The 23,058-nt window shown below is 52.9% G+C and overlaps 1 protein-coding gene across 1 annotated transcript in view; it reads right to left on the bottom strand.

Annotated features, from left to right (window-relative positions):
- VWF (von Willebrand factor) overlaps positions 1-23,058 on the bottom strand; it is a 150,183-nt gene that overhangs the window by 64,810 nt on the left and 62,315 nt on the right. Inside the window, exons 17-27 of the mRNA XM_012637894.1 lie at positions 22,179-22,273; positions 20,105-20,265; positions 12,928-13,031; positions 11,287-11,425; positions 9,825-9,959; positions 8,077-8,223; positions 4,614-4,754; positions 4,276-4,389; positions 2,656-2,812; positions 1,889-2,047; positions 1,079-1,214 (exon numbers count right to left, since the gene is read on the bottom strand). Coding sequence (XP_012493348.1) covers positions 1,079-1,214; positions 1,889-2,047; positions 2,656-2,812; positions 4,276-4,389; positions 4,614-4,754; positions 8,077-8,223; positions 9,825-9,959; positions 11,287-11,425; positions 12,928-13,031; positions 20,105-20,265; positions 22,179-22,273 — 1,488 coding nt within the window. The remainder of the gene's footprint in view (positions 1-1,078; positions 1,215-1,888; positions 2,048-2,655; positions 2,813-4,275; positions 4,390-4,613; positions 4,755-8,076; positions 8,224-9,824; positions 9,960-11,286; positions 11,426-12,927; positions 13,032-20,104; positions 20,266-22,178; positions 22,274-23,058) is intronic.

Here is a 23,058-nt window from a genome sequence, read left to right as displayed (position 1 = left end):
GGCTCAGCGTGCACACGGCCGCTGCGGCGAAGGCGGGGCGGGCTCTAGGCTCTCCTGCCCTCCGGGCTCAGAACCTCAAGCCAGCGCCAGTCTCGCCACATCCTTTATTCCTCACAGTCCCGTTTCGGGACGGGCAGGCAGGTCTCACTAGGAAGTTAACTCCTACTTCCTTGTCATCCACACGATTTACTGCTTCAATCCTCGGTTAACGGTGCGTGAGCGACATACTTTCTAGTTTCCTGTGTTTGCTAGAAAACCCAACCCAGGCAGCGTTCGCTCTTGTTTGCACAGATGGTGGCGGCACGTTCTGACTCTGGCAGCTGTGGCCACAGCCCTCTCCCCAGCGAATGTAAGTTCTCAAGTTTAAGTTCCCAGAAGGCTTGACTGGTGTCAGGGAGTGGTGTTGAACAGACCAACATTTTAATGAGTGTTCCCTCCTGAGGAGCAGGGCTTCGGAAAGCTCAGCGCTCACCCTGAGGCCTCCCCACCTCCCCAAAGCCCGGTTGCCCAGAGGCAGTTCCAGTGACAGCCCAGGGTGACAGCTTGTCTCCCCTCCCCATTACGAAAGCTGCGCCCTGGACCTCGACTGTGGCCCCCAGATGGCCACGTTCCATTGAGGGGCAGGGGGCTCCGCCTCACTTTCCTCCCTGCGTCCCCCTGCAGTAAAAAAGAAACCTGGCTTTCATAGACTGCCATCCTCAGACTAGCCGGGACGGACAAGGACAATAGGAGATCACACCCTGCCTTCAGTGAGAAGGATAAAAGCCTCTTAATCGGTCGAAACCTCTGAGGAGGTGTGCCTGAGATTTTTCTGGAAAGAGGAAAAAAGGAAAACCTCTTAGGAAGTAAAAACCTCTTAAGAAATAGGGGGAAGCAATCCACTCTCTCCTTAAAGAAAAAAGAAGCAAACTCTAGAAAGAAACTAAACAATGAACTGGACTAAGCCATTCCTTCATTCATTAACTAACTAACTAAATAAATAAACTCGAACTCTCAACTCACGCAGCAGCAGGGAAGCTGTGCCCAGAGCCCAGTCTCCGCGCAGGCCCTCAGGGAAGGCAGTGAGACTGTGTCTTACCAAATCTGGCAGTGCTCAGGGTCACCGGGATTCAAGGTGACTTTCTTCCCCGAGGCTAAGCGCCGGCCAGCCACCTCGCACACCGGGCAGTCTTCGGGGTTGATGCAGGTCTGTAAAAGCTCGTCCAGGACTTTCCCTGCACGACAAAGCTCTCAGCTCTCATCAGGAGCTGAAACCCTCCCCTTTCCCAGAAGGAAGACGCACCTTTAACTGAAGGGGCCTGTCCCTCTGCCTTCCCCCAACCCCCAGGGGCCAGCTCACCACTCAGGGAGCTTCCTTCCTCCTTTGTACCTGGATTTGTCCCTCTGCAAAACTGGAAGAGTGATTCCTTCACCCCACTCACCTCCCCTAAGCCTCAGGACACATGAAATCCTACCTCCAAGGACCTGTTTGCTCTCCCAAAGGAGGCACTCAATAACTCTGCAGCTGTGCCGTAGAGTATGACAGCCATGAACCACTGTTGCTATTTAAGTTTAAATTAAGTAAAATTCAATAAAATTAAAAATTCAGTTCCTCAGACACGTTAGCCACTACTGCATTCAATAGAACATTGTCACCATTGCAGAAAGTTCTAGCAGAACGTGCTGCTCTAGATGATAAAACCGTAAATAGGCACACGAAAGCATTTTATTGGAGTTCAACTTGACAAAAAGCACAGCTGCCTGGCTTTGTGAAAGGATCCCCAAAACAGCACCTGGTTTGGGGTGGCAGGGTGGGGACAGGGCCCCGGGGCAGAGGCTGAGATGAAGCAGGACGGAGAAGCGCCTTTCTACCCCCTTTCCCATCCCCACCCCGGGACGGAGGCCTCACCTGGAGGGCAGTGTGCGTGGCAGCCCTCCACGCACTGCACAGGGCACGCCAGCGGCTCGGGGTGCTGGCACGTGACGGGACAGGCGGGCGCACAGCTGTTGTAGCGCCACTCGCACTCATACCCGTTCTCCCGGAGATTCCTCTCCTCGCAGCTCTGGGCTGTGTAGACAGGAGACAAGGCCACGTGACCACGGAAGGCACAAGCAGTCAGTCCTCTGCAACCCGAGAAGCCAGGACTGCAGACCCGTGTGGTGATGGCCCAGGAGGGTTGGAGATCATGCGGGAAACAAACAGCCCACAGAATCACCAATGTTAGAGACTTCTGGATTTTTGAAGCAGCTTAACCAGGAATCTAGTGGTTGTGAATCAGTTTTCTATATAAAAAAAATTAAGTCACTCACGCCCAAGGAAGGAAGACTCTACACAAATGTATAAGTTCCTCACTCGCTTTGGCAAATATGATCGTGTCTAGCTAAGGACGGATGTCGACTTCCTTCTCTTTATCAATGGTCCCTCTCCTTCTTCTAGAATTTCTCCAGAAGGGCAGTGTCCACGTATCCACGTCCTGAATCCATGGCCCTCCTCACCCACAGCGGGAGCTCCTCACTCAGCCAGTGTCCTAACTCTCCTCGCTGTGGCCGTCCACCCCCTACGCACGCTCTACCTGCTCTCCCAACTATCCTTCTGCACTCCGCGAGGCCTCAAGGTCTAGACACACATGGGGGGTGGGGAGGGTGTCTGAGACCACGAGGAACAGCAGGACTCACGGCACAACGTGGCCGTCCTCCAGGTCACCACCTTGCCGTGCTGGGCACACACGTGGGCGTAGGCAGCAATGGTGTCGCAGAAGCAGGCACAGTCCCCGACGGACTCGCAGGAGCAGGTGTCGTAAATGCAGACATCCAGGTACGGCTCGGGGTCCACCTGCAAAGCAAGGCTCAGGTGGCCCAGGCCTAGGGCCAGGCGTCAGGAGCTCTGGCTCTTGGTCTGGGTGGGAATGTTCTGGAGGTCAGTTTAAGGTCAAGGAGGCTCCAGGATAGAAGGGGAAATGTAGGTCAATGGTCCCAAAGAAGGAATGGGCAAAAAGGCAAGATTCCTTGTTTCCAATCCGGACTCCAGCAAAAAGGTGGAATAAAGCGGTGCCACTGCCTTTCACGGAATCAGATGTGCCGAAGGATTTTTCAGAACAGTCCCTCTGCCCATCAGCCCACCCCTGCTCGGTCATTGGTCCATCCCCACAGCCCACTGCTAGCCTTGTGGGGGTCTGCGTGTTTTCACATGAACACAAACACACACCCGTGCAGCTCATGCTCTTTCCTTGCCTCGACACAGCAAAGAAAATGGGAAACACACCAGGGACCCTCCAGCTGCCCCCCGCGGTGCTACAGAGCAAGAACGCTGGACGGTAGAACAAGCTAGACCCCGACCCCAAGTCCACACCATCCACGTTCAGCCGCACTAACCACTTCCCACCCCTCCTTGCTCCCAAAACATGCCGCTGCGCACACCGGCCTTTTTCACGGCACTTGCTATGGAAACGAATTCAGACGCTAAGTGGGTCATCGTTTCTGAAGCATTCCAACAGTCCTGACGCCCTGACGCCTGTCCCTGCCTTCACTCGTCCCACTCGGACGCCCAGCGTTTCCACAAACCAGGACCGTAAGTATCCGCTGGAGTCCCCAAGGACTGAAAATACTCAGAGAGAAAGAGAACGAGATCTACGTGTTCCCCCAGGATCCCCCACGTCGGTGGCGCTCCATGGCAACATGGATGCATGCATCGCTGTGCGTGCACACGTATACATGCACACGCGCCCACCCATCTGCACGCCCACATCCACGTGTGTATACACACACACACACACACACACAGAGACTGCACTGAACTTTGGGGAATTCCTCACCAATATTTAAGATCAAGATACAAAAGGAGTCATAAAATGAGGACTCAAAACCACTGCAGTTAAGGCCAGAGAAGAGTTTCTGTGAGACAAGAAGTGGGCACCAAGGGGTTTTTTGGGTGGAGGCTGGGGGTGGTTCCCAGGTCAGGAGACACAGGGCAACAGCAGGCTCTGGTGCTGGCGACAGGACACTGCACTGGGGAATGAACCCTAAGACTGGGGCCAGAAGAGAAGCACTGGCACATGCCAAGAAAGGGTACTTCTGTGCAGAGGGAAAGGTTCTGCCGGGCATTGCTTCCCCTAGAAACTGCTGGTTTTCCTTTTTGTTTCCCAGCCCAAAGCCATGAAAAGACTGCAGTGGTGTCCTGCTGCTGGTCATTTCAAGACTCCAGGGGAGTGTCCGCCTTGGGAGGTCATGCCTGAGTGTCCATGCCACGGGGCGAAGCCTTAGGACCACTCTGCCCCCCATTTCCCTGGCGGCCCTCACCAGCTTGTTGCAGTCCTGGAAAACGTCACTGGTGAGGATTCTACAGGAGGAATCCACCATCGTCTGCTTCATGAGGTTGTTGTGGCAGGTGGCAAGGGACAAGTCCAGCGGTACCTGGGAACAGGGAAAGAGTGCACAGATAGACCAACTAACTGCCAGTCAAACTAGGGTTACTCAACCCAGAGGGATCCAGAGAGCCTCCTCCCCAGCCCTGCAGCCACCTGCAGTTCACGCCAACCACCACCCACCTTCCAACCCCCACAAGAATGGGGAAGGGGGACGAACCTGCCAGGTAGCAGGCCCTGCAGGTTCCATCCACACGGACACCCTAGACATACCTTCCTGGTGTCAGCACACTGCGTGCTCACTTTCCAGGAATTCCCGAAGTCCACAGGGTCTTCCTCCACTTGGAGGCTGCTGCTGGTGAGGTCATTGTTCTGGATGCCATCAAAATTCCCACACAAGCCACACACCTGCTCCTTGATAGACAAATTGGGAGGATGAGCAGCTGAACTCGGGGGCATCCTCTGGTTCAGGGGAGTGCGGGGAGGTAGCTAAGCTCCCAGAAAAAAACTGGGTCCCTTTGGTAGAGTTGCAAGAGATAAGAAAATAATAGAGAAAAATGGAAAATAAAAGAATACACAGAGACAAAGATATAGTTTTATAAGTTTCTAAAAATTATAGCCAAAGCAGGATCTCAGGGGGCCTAGATCTTCTCCGTGGATTGCAAAAAGCCCCGAATGAGGTCTTACATGGTAACTTACAGGGAACAGTGATTAGTTGCCAGGGGTAACAGATTTACGTAACAGCAAGCAGGTAGTTCCTCTCAGGTTAACAGATTTTCAAAAGGCTTCTACGGATCCTTTAACTAATTCTATCTACGTGAACAAATGGTTATAAAATCTTTCAAAGATTAACTTCTAAGTTGTAAGGTAAATTTATCACTTAACAGAGGGGTTAAACAGAGATATATTGGCTCCATATTTATTAGGTTATTGTGAATGGAGACAGGTAGTCTGGAGTGTTTAAACAGGAGCTTGCTTTTAACCATTCGGGCAGCTGTCTGTTCCAGGGGGCACTCCATTATCAGCTCTCATCCTGTAGTTTTTAACAGATTCGCTTTGCTTTACAAACCAAATCCAAACCTTTAGGTCTGCGAAACGCGGCACCTTGTGGGATACAGCCGCTACTGTCTCTCAGAGACGCCCTTCCGAGTGCAACAGCATTTGAAATGCAAACTAAACACGTTCACATATTCCTTCAGGGCAAAGCTCTGCAAAACTCCTAAGACAAATCCTGTCTGCAAACACGTTTATATTAATTCATGGAGCAACAGGGGAGGAGGAAGTTCCACAGAGCAAAGGAAGAGCAGCAGACCCTGCCCCTGCCACGGCCTTTTCCTGAGCTTCCTTGACGACCCCATTTTAAAGTTAAGGAAACAAAGATAGGCAGCTTGCCCTTGTCACACAGCCAGCCAAAGGCAGAGGTGGGAATCAGGCGGCCTCGGCCCTGGACTCCGTAGAAGGGACCATCATCCTGCGTAGTAAGGGTGTGTGCAGAGAGGGGCTGCTTCAATCGCTACATTGGTGCGAGTGCAGATGTCTGCGGAGGGAGCGTTAGTCCCCACTTCTGTGGCCAGGTGAGTTTCCTTAGCTGGAGAACTGTAGCCTGCCCAAAGCAGGCTGGTCAGAATTCTGCTGTGTAAGAAATGTCACCAGGGAAGACGTATCTTATCCGCCCCCACGTCGGCCTGTCGTGGCACGCAACATGCAGCAAGTCCTGAGTAAGTAGTTACTGACGGAGTGAAAACCATCAGGTAAAAACTACAGAAAGAGTAGGACTAAGTTCTAGTGCTCTACAGCACTACAGGGTGACGTAATTAACAACGATTTACGGTGTATCGTCAAATAGGTAGAAGAGTGGATTTCGAATGTTTCCAATGAGAAGAAATGATAAATGTTCTAGGTGATGGATATGCTAATGGCCGATTCGATCACCACACGTTGCATCCGTGTATCAAAACATCACAGTGTATGCCACAAATATGAACAATCATGTGTCAACAAAAAATAATAAAAGCAAAAACCAAACTATGGAAGGAACTGGAGATACTTGAGGAAGAAACGGTGCCATACTTTTGCAACATATTTAGAGCTCTGTCCCGGGAGAAAAAGAAATGATCTGTTCTATTTTGCTTCAGTGAGCAGGATCTGGCTTGGTACAATGGGTGTTACTGGGAAGCATAAAAGAAGAATGTTCTCACGGTTGGGTAAAAAGCCAACTTGGTGTGGCCTAACAGCCCCCACGGCATGGCCACTGCCCTCCCTGCCCTTGTGTACCTCCATTCACCCAGGTGCCTCCTCTGCAGCCAGGCTGGCCTCGTGTGGAAACAAGGCCACCTGTGGAAACACACCTGCCACCGCAGGGCCCTGGCCCGCACCACTCCATCTGCCAAATTCTCTCCCCAGATGCCTGGGTGGCTCATCCCTCCCTTCCCTGAGACTCTGCTCACATGTCCCCTCTTCAACAGGTCTCATCAGGCCTGCCCATCAGGGACAATATCCCCATAGAATATGATCTCCACCAGGGTTTGGAAAGGCAAAACAGCAAACCCCTTAAAGATATCCACATCCTAATCCCCAGAACGGGGAATATGTTGCTTTGCGTGGCAAAAGGAACTCTGTGATATGAGCAGGTTAAGATCTTGAGGCGGGGACGTTGTCCTGGATTATCTGTGGCCCCAGTGTCATCACAGGGTCTGATAAGAGGGCAGCAGGAGGGTCAGAGTGTGGAAGGAGACGTGACAGGTAGAAGCAACGACAGAGATTGGATGATGCTATGCTGCTGACTGTGAACACGGAGGACGGGAACACAGGCGGCCTCCAGAATCTGGAAAAGGCTGGGACAGGGATCCTCTCTCTGAGCCTCCAGGAGGAATCAAGCTCTGCCACTGACATTAAAGTTCTGACCTCCAGAACCATAAGATGATAACTTTGTGTTCTTGTTCAAGCCACTAAGTTTGTGACAATTTGTTACAGCAGCAAAGGAAACTAATACGAGGGGCAAGGGAGGTATGTATATACATACATACACACACATATATATACACATATATATATCTGATTTTTTCTCGGCTGTATGTACAGTGGCTGGGACAGTGCTTGGCACATAATAGGAACTTGGTAAGTATTTGCTGAAGAAATGAATGAGTGAATTGTTAATGCTTTCCAGAAATGCAATGGGCTGCCACAGAGAAGTGAGGGCACACCCCTTGCTGGCATGTACCACCTGCAAATGGATGGCATTGTCAGAGATGCCAGGGAGGCCATTCCTGCCAAGACTAAATCAGCCACCACAGTGGACACAGCCACTGGTCACGTACATGCCACTTAGCAAAATCATTAAAGTCCCAACAAACTAGATATCAGAATGTGCTGGCCTATGGCTCAATGGTAAGGCAATGCCCCAGAACACTTTGCAGTATTATAATAATACTGTACATGATTAATTCACCTTTTTAGGCTAAGAAACCTAAAGAAAAACTAGTATTGCCTAATCTTTTACTTCCTTGTTTTGTGGAAATAAACTGTGCGCCTAGCAAGGCTAGACAGTCCTTCCCACATGCAGGCAGGTCAAATCTCCAGGCTAACTCTCAGCCTTGAGTTGCAGCTTTATGTGCAGGGTGGGGGGGAGGCTGGACCAAAGGACAGTGGGGAGAGGCCATGGGGTGCTACTCGGGGAGCTCAAGAAGGTCCAAGTAAGTCCCACGCAAGAGGAAGAGGAAGCAGGAAAGCCACCAACTTGGTATGTCTGCTTCAGGACCACAGAGATGGCCAGGTGGCGGTCCCAGACCACGGAGAGTGCTTTGCCCAGCAGTAGGATGACGTATCGGCCAGACTCCACCACCTCAAAGTGAGTCTCGTCCTTCATGGGCCTCTTCACGTTCACCTGCAGGGAGACAGAGCGGCAAAGCGGGTGCTGAAGGACCGACTCCACAGCCGGGGCGACCCCACGCCACACCTGCCCCTGTCTCCAGTGCCACAAGTGTGCGCACCACCCCTCCGACGGCTTACGCCATTGCCCCTGCAGGGCCAGCGCCACACCTGAACATTTCTGTGTCCACATCCCCTTCCACGCTCCAGGAACACGTGAGCAAGGGGTGATAAGAGAGGCAGCAGTGAAGTCGCAACTATGAGATTAAAATACAATGACACCAGCAAGCAGAAAACCAGCCCTCACTTCACAAACAGTGCTTTTTTGACACTCGGTCATTAAAACCAGTAGTCCCCTAGACAGGTGTTCAATGTGGCAGTGATTTTAAGCATCTCTAGACCACTGTTTTTAGAATCTATTCCTTTATAGAAATGAGCACTAGACTCTCACCTTCCCCGCGTCCCACCACCTCCCCTCCCCGCGCTGCTGTAGTCCCGAGTCAAGCTGAAGGCAACAGACGAGGAGCTAGGTGCCAGAGGCAGGAACCACGCGGTTCAGCTCCAGGACTGCAACCCGAGCCCTGACCCGGCCAGTCACTGCCTGTGCCGCACCCTCAAGGCCCATCCCGGCGCTCAGCCGACTCTAATCTGTCACACTGGGGCTGAGGCTAAGAACCACCATCACCTCTTTGCAGAGGTCCTCCTGTTAGTGACATGCCACACACAGCACGAGTCACACGTGCGCATCTGTCCCTCCGGCATCTGCACACCTGCAGCTCAAAGCCGCCACTGTCCTCTGCCCGAAGCACAGCCGTCCTTTCACGTGGCACCGACACTGCTAACTCACGGTCAACAGGCCACGCTTGCCAAACAGCTTTCTTCCGTAATGGCGAGGGATTCGCCTTCCACGCCCTGACGTCGGCGGTGGGCATGTGTGAGACGGCAGGGGTGCAGGCCCAGGCACGGAAGCAAATGAAGGCAGGTGTCAGCCACACGCTGGGTCCCCCAGCACTATATGTAGACAGAGCAGCTGAGCCCACACTGGCCTAGGGATGACCTGCCGCTTCGGATGCAGGTTTCTGGGCCCCGCCCAGACCTACTGAGTCAGAATCTCAAGACGGAGCCCCCGATCAGCATTTTGAACCCTAGAAGATTCTCACGTACCCCTCTGAGAACCACTGCCTAAGCTCTCAGTGCACAGGGCCTGAATCTGTTTACTCCTCTTTCGAGCTCCTTTGAAAATATTTCTCCAAAAAGAACTGAGAAAACATAAAAGAGGTAAAAATCTCCCATAACACCATCACTCCAACACACACCTACGTCCCGCCCTCCCCTCCTGCCCCAGCTCCTGTGGTCAGTGCCGGCCCTCCCGCCGTGCATGCAGACGCAGGTGCACGCCCTTCTCCACGCATTGTCTACACCTTCACTGGGGGGGCTGTGTCGTCCCTATTGCTCTGCCACTCGTTCTCGTAAAATGGCATGTCCAGGTCATGCTCTTTAGTGGCTGCGCACCATCCCATCCACACGAGCTCTAAATAAGCGCCTGATAAACGCTCTTAATAAGCCGGCACAAGCACAGAGGAGGACGCGAGAGCAGAGGGTGAGGCTGGCACTTACCTCCCTATCGAACAGCTCGATCTCTCCTCCCTGCACCAGGATGGTGACCCGCTTCTTGCATTTCACTGAGGGGGAGCCGCACCCCTCATTCCCCACCAGGACCCGAAAGGTCCCAGGGTTGCTGCCGCAGTAATCCTGGAGAAAGAGGGTGTCGAGACACAAATACCCCCTGCTACCTCACCCCACCAGAACACTGGCATCTCGTCATCACAGGCCTTTGAATATGTGTCACAGGATGTTGCCATGTCCACGGGTGTGTGGGTGTGCCTGCGTGTGTGCGGGGGGAGAAGGAGGGACATGCCCAGGTGAACGCCCTCAGGTGTGCCATCCTGGGCCACGACCCATGAACCAGGTGCCTGCAATGAGTGGGGTGGGGGTGGCGATGAGCACAAGGTGAGGAGGAGAGGACCAGGGAGAGAGAAAGTGACATGTGGCCTGCTCTGACAGACACATCAGGCCCAGAGCCCTTGCCTAGAGCCCATTAGTTCCTGGAACCACCCAGGTAACCAGTCTGACCAGGACAGTCTGACCGCACAGCATCCTGTGGCTCTAAATTCTGGTTGAATCCCTCTGGACTGCTGGCCCAGAAACATAACCAAAGACGGTTTGACACAGCTCCGCGGGTCCTGAGGCCACCAGCTGTAGTCGAGTAGAGAGGACAAGAGAACTCTGGTCCTTGTTCCTCAGTTGCATAGAAAATTAAGCAAAAGGGGAAATACCCTTTTGTGGCAAATACCTCCCCCATGGTGGCTATCACTGTGGTATGGCAGGAAAACATGCAACTAGATGTGAATCTTGCTTCTGCCACTTATTGGGTAACATTGAGTAAATCACCTTTCTGATGCACACACACGCCCATACACACACACACATACATCCATACACACACACCCATACACGCACACCTATACATCCATACACACACACCCATGCACACACACACCCATACACACACATACCCATACACACACACATACCCATACACACACACAGCCATACACACACACACCCATTCACACATGTACACTCATACACAAACATACACCCATATGCACACACATACACACACATACACCTACATAGAGATACACACACACCCATCCACACACCTATACACACACACACAGATACACACATGCCCAAACATACACATACAGACACACACAAACATCCATACACATACAAAAATACACACACCCATACACACCAACAAACGAGCTTCTGTCTTGTTCCCACAAGTCTCCAGGTGAGCAGAAGGAAAACGGACAACCACTTTGAGTTCGGAACCCCTCCCACTTCAGGCATTTCTATGGGGGGCCGGAAAATTACCAGGAGAAACCAGACCCCAGAGTCCTTTCTACAGACACAATGGCAGAATCCAACCTGGAACCCCCCAGCTGCAGTCAGCTCCTCCCCCGCCCTCCTAGGCAGACACACCATCCCCAGCCTCCCCCATGCTCACCTGCGCCAGAACGTACTGGCACTCCCCGGGGAACAGGTATTTGAGCCCGTCGAAGGTGAGGTAGTGGGCCACGCCAATGGCGGAGCACGTGCCGTCACACACGTGGTCTGTGCAGTTCCACTTCCGGTCCCGACAGACACTGGGAACAGCAATGGCGAGGATGACTGGCTGTGCGCCTTGGGTCTGAGGGGCTTGTCTGGGCAGCGGAGACAGTGAAGGAACACAGAACGCTCCGGTGCCTCCCAACCCTCCAGGGAGCCTCAGGAAGTTGAGGATTTGCAGCCTCAGGAGCATGGACCTCACAGGCCCAGCACAGAGCCCAGCAGGACAGAGGGGAGCCATGGTGCTCTCCAGTTATAAGGGGGAAACTGAGGCAAAGAAGGGAAGGGGTTGTCCAAAGTGATCCAGGCAGCCGGGGAGGAGGCCCAGATCCTCCAAAAGCTCAGCCTCACCCTGGAAGCCACGAGTCTACCTGAGACGGGCCACGGGGTCTCTAGGAAACAGACACATTGAGGTTGAACCCCGGAGGCTAACGGGAAAAACAAGACAGAACAGCAGGAAAATTCTGTGTCTGGAAAACAGTGGCAAACCATGGACTTCTGCCAGGAGAGGTTTGTGTGCAGCAACGTGTTTGAATCCATAGTGATTTGCCGACTGCCACAGGCCCTGTCCCACCACCACCCGGGACCAGAGCTGACGTCAGGAAGCCCACATGTGCGTCAGAGGTGGTGAGCTCAGACCTCGGGCCCACGAGACAGCCCTCCTGTCACTGCCCCTGGGCCCCTTTCCAAGGCTGTGCCCAGCCCAGAAGTCACAGGCAGGCTGAGTGGGCAGGGGGAGGGTGATGTGAAGTGTGGCCAAGGAGAAGGGAACCAGCCACCCCCAGCAAGCCCCTCCTCAAACCATGCCACCACGGCACACTCCAGCATGCCTACGCACAGCACACGGCCTGTAGGGAAAGGACCTCCAGACCCATGCCCACTGGCAGCTTGGTGACATATGCAATGACCGACATGGAGCGAGGTCCTCACCTTCCCCAGGGTCTATCTCCCTGAACAGAAACACCAGATGAGTATCCCTAATCCAAAAATCCAAAATCCGAAATGCTCCAAAATCTGAAACTCTTTGAGCACCTACATGATGCCACAAGGGTGCCTGAGACAGTGACACCTTGCTTTCTAACAGCTCAACGTACACAAACTTTGTCTCATGCACAAAATTATTAAAAATATTGTATAAAATTACCTTCAGGCTATAAGGTATATAGGTATGTAAGGTGTATAAGGTATATATGAAATATAAATAAATTTCATGTTTAGACTTGAGTCCCATCCCCAAGATATCTCATTATGTATATACGAATATTCCACAATACAAAGAAATTCAAAACTTCAAATACTTCCGGTCCCAAGCATTCTGGATAAGGGATGCTCCACCTTACTAACCTGCAGGATAGTGTCTACACAGGATGAGCACAGATGAAGATAAAGATTCTCCCCATTTTACAGATAGAGAAACAAAGGCACAGAGGAAGGGAAAAGAGTAATCAGGTTCCCACAGGGTGCGGGGGGGCAGGGGGGAAGGTCCTGTGGCCACATCTGCCCCTCACTGCTCCCCCAGGAGCCCCGGGCAGGGCCTCACCAGGTGTTGCAGTCCATCTTCACCGTTTCTCCCGGGGCATACTCTTTGCCCTGATGGAAGCAGGGACACCTTTCCAGGGCCACACACCTGTTTTCATGTCGGACCTGAGGGAAAAGAATCCACAAGTCTTGAGGGCCCCACTGGGGAAGCCACCTGGGGCTTGAGCCTCCCACCAAGCCCTGCACAGGAACAAGTAGGGGACAGTTTCTGCCACAGGCCAGGCCAGGACAGGAAGCCCACACACGGGCCGGGGCTTGGCAGACATGAACAGCTGTCTACACAGCTCCTGCCTATCAGCGGAAGACACTGCTGCCCTCTGCCTCTCACCCTTCTGGGGGCCCTATAACCGGAGACACCTTTCTGAACAAGTCGGAAGGCCCTGAAACGTGCGTACCCTTAAATCCAGCCATTTCTCACAAAGGATTTCTCCAAAGGAAACAGAGTTGTGGACAAAGATTAATGGAGAATTTTTTATCATCGCAAAAGGAAAGAATGGAAACAATCAAGTGCTCAACGATAGGAAAATGGTCCAACCCATCTAGGAGTCCCCAGCTGCCACCATCCCGTGGTGCGGTTACAATGGTCCTCTGCAAGTACCCTAAATGATGTGCGAAATAATTACGCTGTTAGTTTTTAAAATAAGAAAGAAAACTATATATACACATGGTTCCAAATTTATATCTATTTCAAAAGAGACTAGAAGGAAACACACGACTTGCCTCTAGGTGGTGGGCTGGGAGAGGGGAGTGGGAGGATTTTATTTTCTTTTTTGGTTTTTAAATTTTTTTCCAAATGATCCTTAGTGAGCATGTGTTATGTTTATAATTAAAGAAAATAGAGACTATATTGAATAAAATTAATATGCACTTAATGCTCTGGAGGAGGGAGCTGAGTACTGGACATAGGTAGAGTCTGGGGGCTTGTCCGAGCCCCACGAGCCCCTCCTCCCCAGTCCCCTGATATTCTGATACACTCTCCACGGGGTATGCTCTCCTTCCTGTCCTCCAGCCCTCAGGAAGTCACGTATGTGAGCACATCATACTCCACAGGTCTGCCGGGGCCGGGGCAAAAAAAGAACCAGGAGCCACCTGGCACAGTTGGCCAAACCCACTGCTCAGGGGCAGCCCTGGGTGTCTGTTCTGGCATGGCCCAGCCTCGGGTGTTCTCAAAGAGGCCTGGGTCACCCCAGGTGACAGGACCATGGCACCTGGTTCCAGAGCTACCGGAGGGGTGAGAAGCCCCAGGTCTGGACGGCTTAGGCTCCATGTGACCCAATCACTCCCACACAAGCCTGAGCTCCCAGGGCTTGGAGCCAGACAGAGCAGACAAAGCCTGGGAACAGGGCAATCCCAGGGCTTTCGTGCCACAGACCCGGGCTAAAATTGTGTGTGAGCATGCGTATGCATGTGCGTTTGCGTGTACGTGTGAGCATGCGTGTGTGTGCACGTGTGTGTGTGCGTGTACGTGTGTGTGTGCGTGTGCATGTGTTGCGGGGGGTGCAGGGGAGAATGGCCTCCTCTACTTAACCAAACACCACCTCAAAGCCTAACTGGCTGGGCAGAAGGAGAGTGCAGAGCGAGGCAGTTGCAGGCCGGCCACGTTCTTGGTAGCGCTTTCCTCCTAGAACTGCTGTTCTTGGAAGACGATGAGCTTAGCCACCCAGCAGGGGAGATGGCAGCTTGGTAGGAGCAGGAAGGGGCTGAAAAGCTCTCCCCGCTGGAACCTTCAAAGGCTCTGTCACAGTTAGGGTCCATCCCCACATTCCCCCACCCCCACCATCAGCTCTGAGGTCCCAGGCCTGCCACCTAGTGGCTGCTATAGGAATGACTGACGCATCGCCTGGGGAGCCCTGCCGCGCCGTCCAGCGCTCACCCTAGGTTAACGGAGACCAGATGATAAGCCTCCTTACCAAAACGTTACGAGAGACAGAAGGGAGGCCGGATGATAGGGTGGAATCCAGGAAACAGCCCCACTCACCTCACCTCTGCAGAACACACCTGAGCGGCCCCTCACCTGCAGGCAGGCTGGCTGGAGGGCTCCGGGCCTCTTGGTCCTCAAGCTGCATGTTTTTACCTCTCTCCGGCATATTCAACATATCCACAAAACTCCCACACCTCCGTGGCTCAAGGAGTCCCTCCCTCCGCCCAGGGGTGGGTCTACAGAAGCCTCTTCCAAAGGACACGACACTCAGATCCCAGCAGGGCCACGAGAGAACACTGCCGCCACCGCAGCCGCAAACCGCACGGCTGCTCTCTGCCCTGACTGGTGCTAGCAGAGGAGACTAGTAATTGACGGTTACAATATTAAAATAGGACCTGGATGTTAAATGAGGCCCACGATGAAGACAGCAGCGGCACAGGGTTAGATCCGGAAGTTAGAGCTGGAAAGGAGACAAAAGACGACCTCAAAGGAGAGGAAAGGGTTTCCAGGCCACGGCATGAGCTGACTTGGGAGAGAAGATCAAGTAACAACAGCCCAGCTAAAAACACCCGGGGAGCCCCAGAGCATAAAGAAATTCATGGAGATAGAAATTCATTAAAGGCAGACGGCAGGGCGCGAACAGGGAGCAGACGAGGGCTGCCCAGGTAAGTGGGGCAGGCCAGCCCAGCAGCCTCTAGGAGAACTTTGTGGCAAGCCACGGAAACCTCGCGATCAAAATGAAGAGGACCATCTCCGCCTAGTGTCTGTCCCTTGGACACCAGAAGAATACTATGACAAAGTTTATGAATGTCCTTTGAAGACTTCGGAAGAAAACATGGCAGAAATAGCCGTCACGTTCTTCATCAACTCAAGACACCTAGAGTAAGAAAGGCTCCAGCCCAGAACAGGGTACCCAGTCTTGGTCAGCTCCAAGAAAAATTACAAAGTAGACACAAGTTGCTTTTGTTACCCTTCTCTGAAGAGGCCCCATCCTCCCCCTGCTCCATACATGAACATGGTGCTAATTCATTCTCCAAAACCCTTTTTGCCTTCCAACTGCCCTTGTTTATTCTCCTGTTTCATTAACACTCCCAGCCCAACACAGCTGATTTCAACCAGAGGTTTGCTGGGAGGAAAGCAGTCTGAGTAAATAACTCTCACTAAGGTGCAAATGACTCTTCCTGTGAGGATTTATGAGGTTGGAAGGCTTTTGTAAGCTCTTGCTCCTTAACCAAAGTGAATCTATGCTTGTTATATTTCAGTAAGCCTGATTAGGTGACAAATTATGCAACACGTAGTAGATAGTTCTGAGACAGGAGGGCTTCCTTGGGCCTTTTAAAATTACATCTCATAGGATTTACAATGCCCACGTGTGAGGCCCCTCTGGCTGGGCCCAGAACCCAGGCTCTGGATTTTAAGGAGCAGTGCTGAAGTCTTTCGGTCTTCACATGGGGCACGAGAAACCTGGGCACCCAAGGACCAGGGACGTGAACACACCTCTCAGCGGCCAAGGGGTTCCTGATACCAGCAGAGCTGGGTGCCAGGTTGGGAAATACAGGTTTCAGAGCCTAAGTCAGCATCCCGCAGACAAGATACCCCATTTTCATCAGAGGCCTGCGTGTTTGAGCACCCAGTGACCTGGCCTCCCAGAGGGAGACCAGGAGGACTGAAGGAGCCCTGGTCTGGGAGTCAGGGGACCAGAATTTCCACTGTACAACTTCATAGCCTTGAACTGGGTTGTGCTTCTCAGTCCCCTGTGCAAGAGAAGGGGTTGAAACAGTGGGTCCTAAGGGTCCCCAGGGTCCCTTCTCCTCTGCCTGGCTCCCGCGCGCCTGGGAGTTGAGCGGGGCGGCCAGTTGTGCTTTTCTGCCACCCAGTGGTGGAAGCCGGTAATATTCTAACTTAAAGGGGTGGATGCTTCAGGCAGAAAGTTCACTCAAGAATTTCCAAACTAGAGAAAAAGACTTAGGAAGTCTTCCAGTGCAACCCCCTCATTTTATTGATCCAGTGGGTCTCAGAATGTGAACACTGGTCTGAAAAGTTTCTCCCAGGGTGTGCTAACTAATTCCCTGTAGCGTCACCGTTCATACTAGGGTTCATGGTTTCCCTCCATGAACTTATTACAGCAGTGGTCATTAAACCGCCACTTACTAAGCACCTCCCAATCTCCAGTCTTCCCAACAGCCCTTCTAACCCAATTTTACAGGTGAGAAAATTAAGACATCAAGATTTTAAGTGACTTGCCACTGAGTTAAGTAGCTGTCAGGAGCCAGGATTCACACCCGGAAGTGTGGGATTCCAACACCAGGCCTTTTTCCCGTGGCTTCCCCACCAACCATTTCCCATGGTGTTGACCACTTAGCAAAAGGCCCCCTGCCCTCCTTGTTCCCGTGCCAGGAGACCTTTGCACACTGGCAGGAACAGAGTCTGCAGCTCGTGGAGTGGACCAGAAAACCTCGGCTGTAAGCGGGTGCCAGGCCTGGGACAGGTCAGAAAGAGAGGGGCTCCTTCCCTGTCCCCCAGCATTTTCAAACAGGTTCTTCCGGGCATGCAATGGACTCTGAGGGACACCTTGAAGGAGGAGAGGCCATCTTCAGCTGAGGGCACTGCTCCTCAAAGAACAGGCCCCAGGGCAGGGCCAGTCTGTGATGACGTAAGTACAGAAACTGAGAGAAAGTGTTTAGAAAATCTTACAGCAATCTGAGGGAATAATGTCATGTCTGTTACACATAATAAAATTGGGGGGGACTCATATTTTGTATCTCATTGCTTTTTTGTTTCATTTTTCTGATAATTCATTGTTATTGTATTTACAAAAGAATTGGTCCACAACAGATTAGAAGTGTAAGGAAAAGGGTCCTTCTGGGATCTCTCCTGTGGACAGGAGGAGCCGACAGTGCAGCCTCTGAGACAGCCTCAGTTATTTATGAAACAATAATTAAAGCTATTCCTACAATTTCTACAGCACTCTCTGGTTTCAAAAGTGCTTTCACATACATCTCCTTTGGGCCCACGGCCAACGTGTCATGAAGGCAGATTAGGAAGTAAGTGTCCACGTAACGGACGAGGCAGCTGAGCTGCAGGTAAAGGTGGACGATGGTGTCCGTGGGGCCAGGAGGCGGGGAAGCCTGGCCTGGCAGCCCTCTGCCTGGAGCCCTGCTCCTGCTGGGCGCTCGCTGCTCTCGGTAGATCTGCCCCCAGGAAAAAGCTATTTCCCTCTCCCCTCTCAAGTCCTCAGAATGCAGAATCCGTGACCCTCTTCACAAACCCTTGGTGACAGCCCACAACCCTACCATCTCCCACAAGGGACAGGGAGGACAGAGAAACACCCTGTGGGTGGGTACCGTCTGCCCCATCACATGGGCCCAAAGCGTTTCCAGCCCCATTTTCTTTGTCTCACGGCCAAGAACATGTGTCCCGCCATGCGGCCAGCACCCTGCGCACACTTAATAAATTACACAGACTTCTCTGCTCTCCCGAATCTGGCCTCAGCAGTTCGCACGTTTGTCGGCATCGTAACGAAGCAGTTGTAAAAATAACCTCATCTCCTGCAATGTGAGCTTTTGCGTTTATGATCCCCTGCAGTTGAGGTGATGGGTGTCCAAATGCTGTCCTCAGCATGCGTGCCAGAGGCTTCGGGATGCCAAATGACCTCCTAGTGGTACGTCCACGTCCTATGCATGAGTTCTCACTCTCCACTTGGGATTTGGATCATAATGAAATTATTGTGATTATTCTTATTTATGAATATCTGTATTGTTTCCTACATGACCAAAAAAATGCATTTAAAAGAATTCCTGAAGCTGCCATAATCCTGAGTGATGTCCCTTTTCTTGCTGAGATTTCCCTGACATCAGGAGAATTTCTCCTCCAGGCATGATGCAGGGACAATGATCTATGTCCCCCTCCAAAGCTCTGAGACACTCAAAATAAAAGTCTCTAGGGGTAAAAAGAGCAATAAGGAAGATTCCCCTGCCCGCCCCTATTCTGGGCCCCCACCCAGGTCCGAGGTTCCCCCATAGACCCTCCATGAAGATCCACCTTCTCCTAAGGCATCAGTAACACCTTCCAATTTGAAGGTGCTCACTGGCCAATCTCTAGTTCCTACATCTGGAAAAGGTGGTTCTAGAATCCTCAGAGGCTAAAACAGAGGGGAACACCCAGGGCAGAATTAATAAGAGCTGGTCACTCTGGGAGAAGATAGGGTTGCAGGGTCAGTAGAAAAGCACACTCTGATTCCAGCCTTCCTGAGGAACACTGGGGATGGGTCCAAGTTCCCTCAACAGAACCCTGGCAGCTCCCACGGTCCAGGCCACCGGCCCTCGGTCAGGGTCCTGGGCATCACTAATTTCCCTCCACAGCCACAGGAGAGCCGTCCTGCCTCTTCCATCCTGGCTCTACAGCCCCACAGGCCCCTCACCACTCACTTTGGGTATGAGGAATTGGAGTCAGGGAAGGGGAGAAGACAGGATGTATTTGAAAGAGAAAAATCCAGAAGCTGCATCCTTCAAGGTGGCAAGAATAATACACATATAATCTATTTACTACGAAACTGGCCAAAGATAGACGTGGGAGGGAGGTCAGAGGCCTGGGCATGCTCAGGTCACCTCTGCCAGCAGAAGCTCTGGAAGATGCGCTCGGGAGCTGGGCAGGTGCAAGGCCGCACAGCCTCGGGCCACGCGTGGCCTCACGACGGCAGCCCCCGCGCCAGGATCCCGGAATGTGAAGAGTTGGCCAAGACCTCAGACTCACTTTACAGATGAGGAAGACAAGCTTCCGTGTGGGGAAGAGGCCTGCTGGCCCAGGGCTTGCTAGTGGCCTGGCAGGGCATCAGTGTCCTCTCTTGAAATGGAAAGTTTCATGCATAGATGCAAATCATATGCAAACACACGTGTGCCCCTCCATCTCATACCATGGAATGCGGCCCTAGGGAAAATTCTACTGGAAATGCCTGTTTTCACTTGTAAGTATTTTTTGGAAATACTTTGCTTCCTACGGCACTCCCGTAAGCTAAGTTCTTATATTTTCGTCAGATCTCATCGGGGTCAACCCCAAACATTTTCCCACCAACTCCCTCCCTGACTTTGGGGCTGACCTGGCCACGCTCTTCCCCACCCCTGTTCCCATTACCACCGCCCCCATCACCATCCATGTCTAGCACTTGTTTCCTCCTCTCGCTGGCTCCACAGCCCCTCACTCATCCCTGCCCGCAGGAAAGTGGCAGGGAAGGCACCAGCCCTGTGCGGTGGGGGCTCACCATGCCTCGGGGGCAGAGGCAGCCAGACACGCAGCCCACGCTCATGCACTCCAGGTCGTAGTTCTGGCACGTCTTGGCGCACTCCAGCCCTTCAGCCCGTGGGTTGTCGGCAGGGCACACCAGCTTGACCATGGGGGGCCGACAGGACAGGCTCCTTTTGCCTTGAGGGTAGGAAAATCAAAGGGGGGATTAGTGAAGGAGTGAATGGATCTACCTCTGCACCATCCTTTGGTCCCCAGGTGCCACGCAATTGAAGAGACTCAGAGCTGCCCACTCCCTGGGACGAGATGCTGCCCAACCTCTGAGCCAGGTTCCCGGTGCGGGACTGGGAGGGCAGCCTCGCCTGCCCATCTGAGTTCCTGACTGCAGGCCTACACTGGCGGTGGCTCTCCCATCCCGCACTCACCCGAGGGCCCACACTTCCCAGCACCCTCGGTCCTGCTGTGGCAGGTTGCATTAAATCAGGATGCATTGCAGAAATGTCCAGACTCAGGCTTTACAAGACTTGGGTTCGGGTGCTAAAAAAGGAGCTTCAGTGGGACCCAACAGAACCATTCCTAAAGGGTGACAACTAACGTAGGAAGAGGAGGCTGTTCAACCACAAAGACTTAAAGGGGCCTTTGCTCAAATGCCAGCCCCTGCCCAGCCACTCTGTTTAAATTTGTGGCACTCCATCCCCGACGCTTCCTCTCTCCTCCCGCCTCGTTGAGCTCCATCTGTATACTGCATACATCCTTCTCACCGTGTGACACACTACACATTTCACTGGCTGACGCCCGCGCACTGGGCCCACTAGAATGCATGCTCCGTGAAGGCAGGGACTGCTGTCCACCCTGCTCACGGACAGCTCCCAGTTCCTGACAATTAGTAGGTACTAACGCTGATTGGATAATGATGACAACAGATGACTGATACAGCATCTTTCTTTCCAAAGCCCTGGGGCACTTAAGCATTTATGTCACTGACTATCTCCTGTGGGCAAGAAAGCCAGAATTTCCAGCCTTGTTTTCATACGGAAGCTTTTGCTAGGAAACAGAAACTCCAAAAGGTTAAATGGCGTCTCCCAATCTGCACAGAATTCTAGGAGTTTCCTGACTTTGAGAAAGGTAACACCTTCCAGGGACTAGACTAGAAGGCCCTGAGCAAGAGGAGCGTTAAAGACGGGTCAAAGAGGCAGGATGCAGCAGAAGCGGGGGAGTGCGGGGAACGCTGAGAGTGAGAGAAGGAAACAGCCAGAAAGTTTAGGGACCTTGTGGTCACAAGTTCTGATTTCAACTTTTGAGCCATCCACGTGCTGGGGATCTTGCCCCAGCTCTAGGCTGAGACGCTGCCCAGCCAGTCCCGCGGGGAGTCAGACCTCTCACCCAGGGCAGCTGGGACTCAGGCGCGGGGCACAGAACTGGGCGCCTGGGGAGAAGCGGTCTATGGAAAGTGAGAGGCAGAGAGAAGTGGTCACCCACCTCTCTCCCTCCCCTGGAAGTGTCCTTTCTAAGCAAGGACGATCCTTCTGGAAGCAAATAAAGCCCCTGTGATCCACAAACCAGCATCACACCAGCCCCCTCTCCCTTCTTTGCTTTGTCCTTTAACAGTACAGCAACTATCCGGACCTTCAAACTGAGAGCAACTGGCCCCAACCTCCCTCTTTCAAACCCATCCGAGAAGCTTTCTAAAGAACGAGGTGTCCTCGTCAGCATGTCCATGGGGAACAAGAGGCCACCAAAGAAGAGCGATTGTCACCACAATCAAGGCAGCCAACTCACTCAGCTCTTTACTCAGCTAAGTTCACTACGGGCAACACACAGGTCTCACTGAACCCACCTTGCTGGCAATTCAGTTTTCCTCTTCTACAAAACAAAATACTCTTGCTCGGTGATTTGGATTTACACATGCAAAGGTATGTCTTAGCCTGAAAGCCACTCACACAGACCCAGACATTGCGGCAATCCCGGGCCAAGCCAGACCCGTGCCTGAATGCACGCGCCCATGGGACAGAGCCACCCAGCTCTCCCCGACCCCACGCCTGAGCATCTGGGCAAAAGGGAGGCGAGGGCCCTTCCAGGGCCGCGGTACTCACTGCGGTGGGCCAGGGGACTGCCGAGCACGCCGTCCGGCAGCAGGCTTCCTGGGGCTCCACTCATGGTGCAGTGCATGACGCCGTCCTCGCAGTAGCTGCCGAGACAGGGAAGCACAGCCCAGCCCAGCTTTCCCATGAGTGTCTGCACCTGCTGCCAGCGTGGCGCCACCTCCGCTCACTCTCTGCCCCTCCAACCGGGCTCCCAGTCCCCAGCTCCCCTGAAGCACAGCTTGCTAAGGTCCCCAGTGACCTCTGTGACATGAAACTCCATGTAATTTTTTTTAGTTCTTTTCTTACATGATCCCCTTTGACATTATTCATCACTGCTGACTACTCCATTCTCCTAGGGAAAAAAAAGTCTGTCCTGCTTCTCCTCCTGCTTCCCTGGTCGCCCCTTCTCAGCCTCAGCAGTCACTCACCCCCACCGGCCGTCCCCCGCCTGGCCCGTACTGTCACCCTTGCCCAGGCCCCACGCTCTCTTCTCACACTGCGCTGTCATCCACACCCCCACTGGAATCGCAGATCACTCACAAGCTGACGGCAGCAGCTCGGACCTCTCCTCTGAAGCCCATATGCTCAAACGTCTGCACGGCAGCTCCCTGGGGTGGACACTTCGAAGGACACTTCGAACTCAGTATGTCCAAAATGAAATGATCGGCCCCCCAAAGCCAGTCCTCTTCCAGGGCTCATTCACTGAACGGTGCCACCATCCATCGGGTTTCACAACCAGAAACCCGGGTCACCCCTGACTCTGCCTTCTTCCTCATGCTCTGTCTCATCCTCTGATCCACCACCAAGCCCTTGGACGTGGCCTCCCATATATCACTGGAATCCATATCCTCTTCTTTATCTCCACCGCCACGAGACGAGACACTTCTTG

The sequence above is a fragment of the Propithecus coquereli genome, unplaced genomic scaffold, assembly GCF_000956105.1.
Source record: "Propithecus coquereli isolate 6110/MARCELLA unplaced genomic scaffold, Pcoq_1.0 Scaffold124, whole genome shotgun sequence".
Classification (NCBI taxonomy): Eukaryota; Metazoa; Chordata; class Mammalia; order Primates; family Indriidae; genus Propithecus; species Propithecus coquereli.
This window is presented reverse-complemented; position numbering and strand designations above follow the sequence as displayed.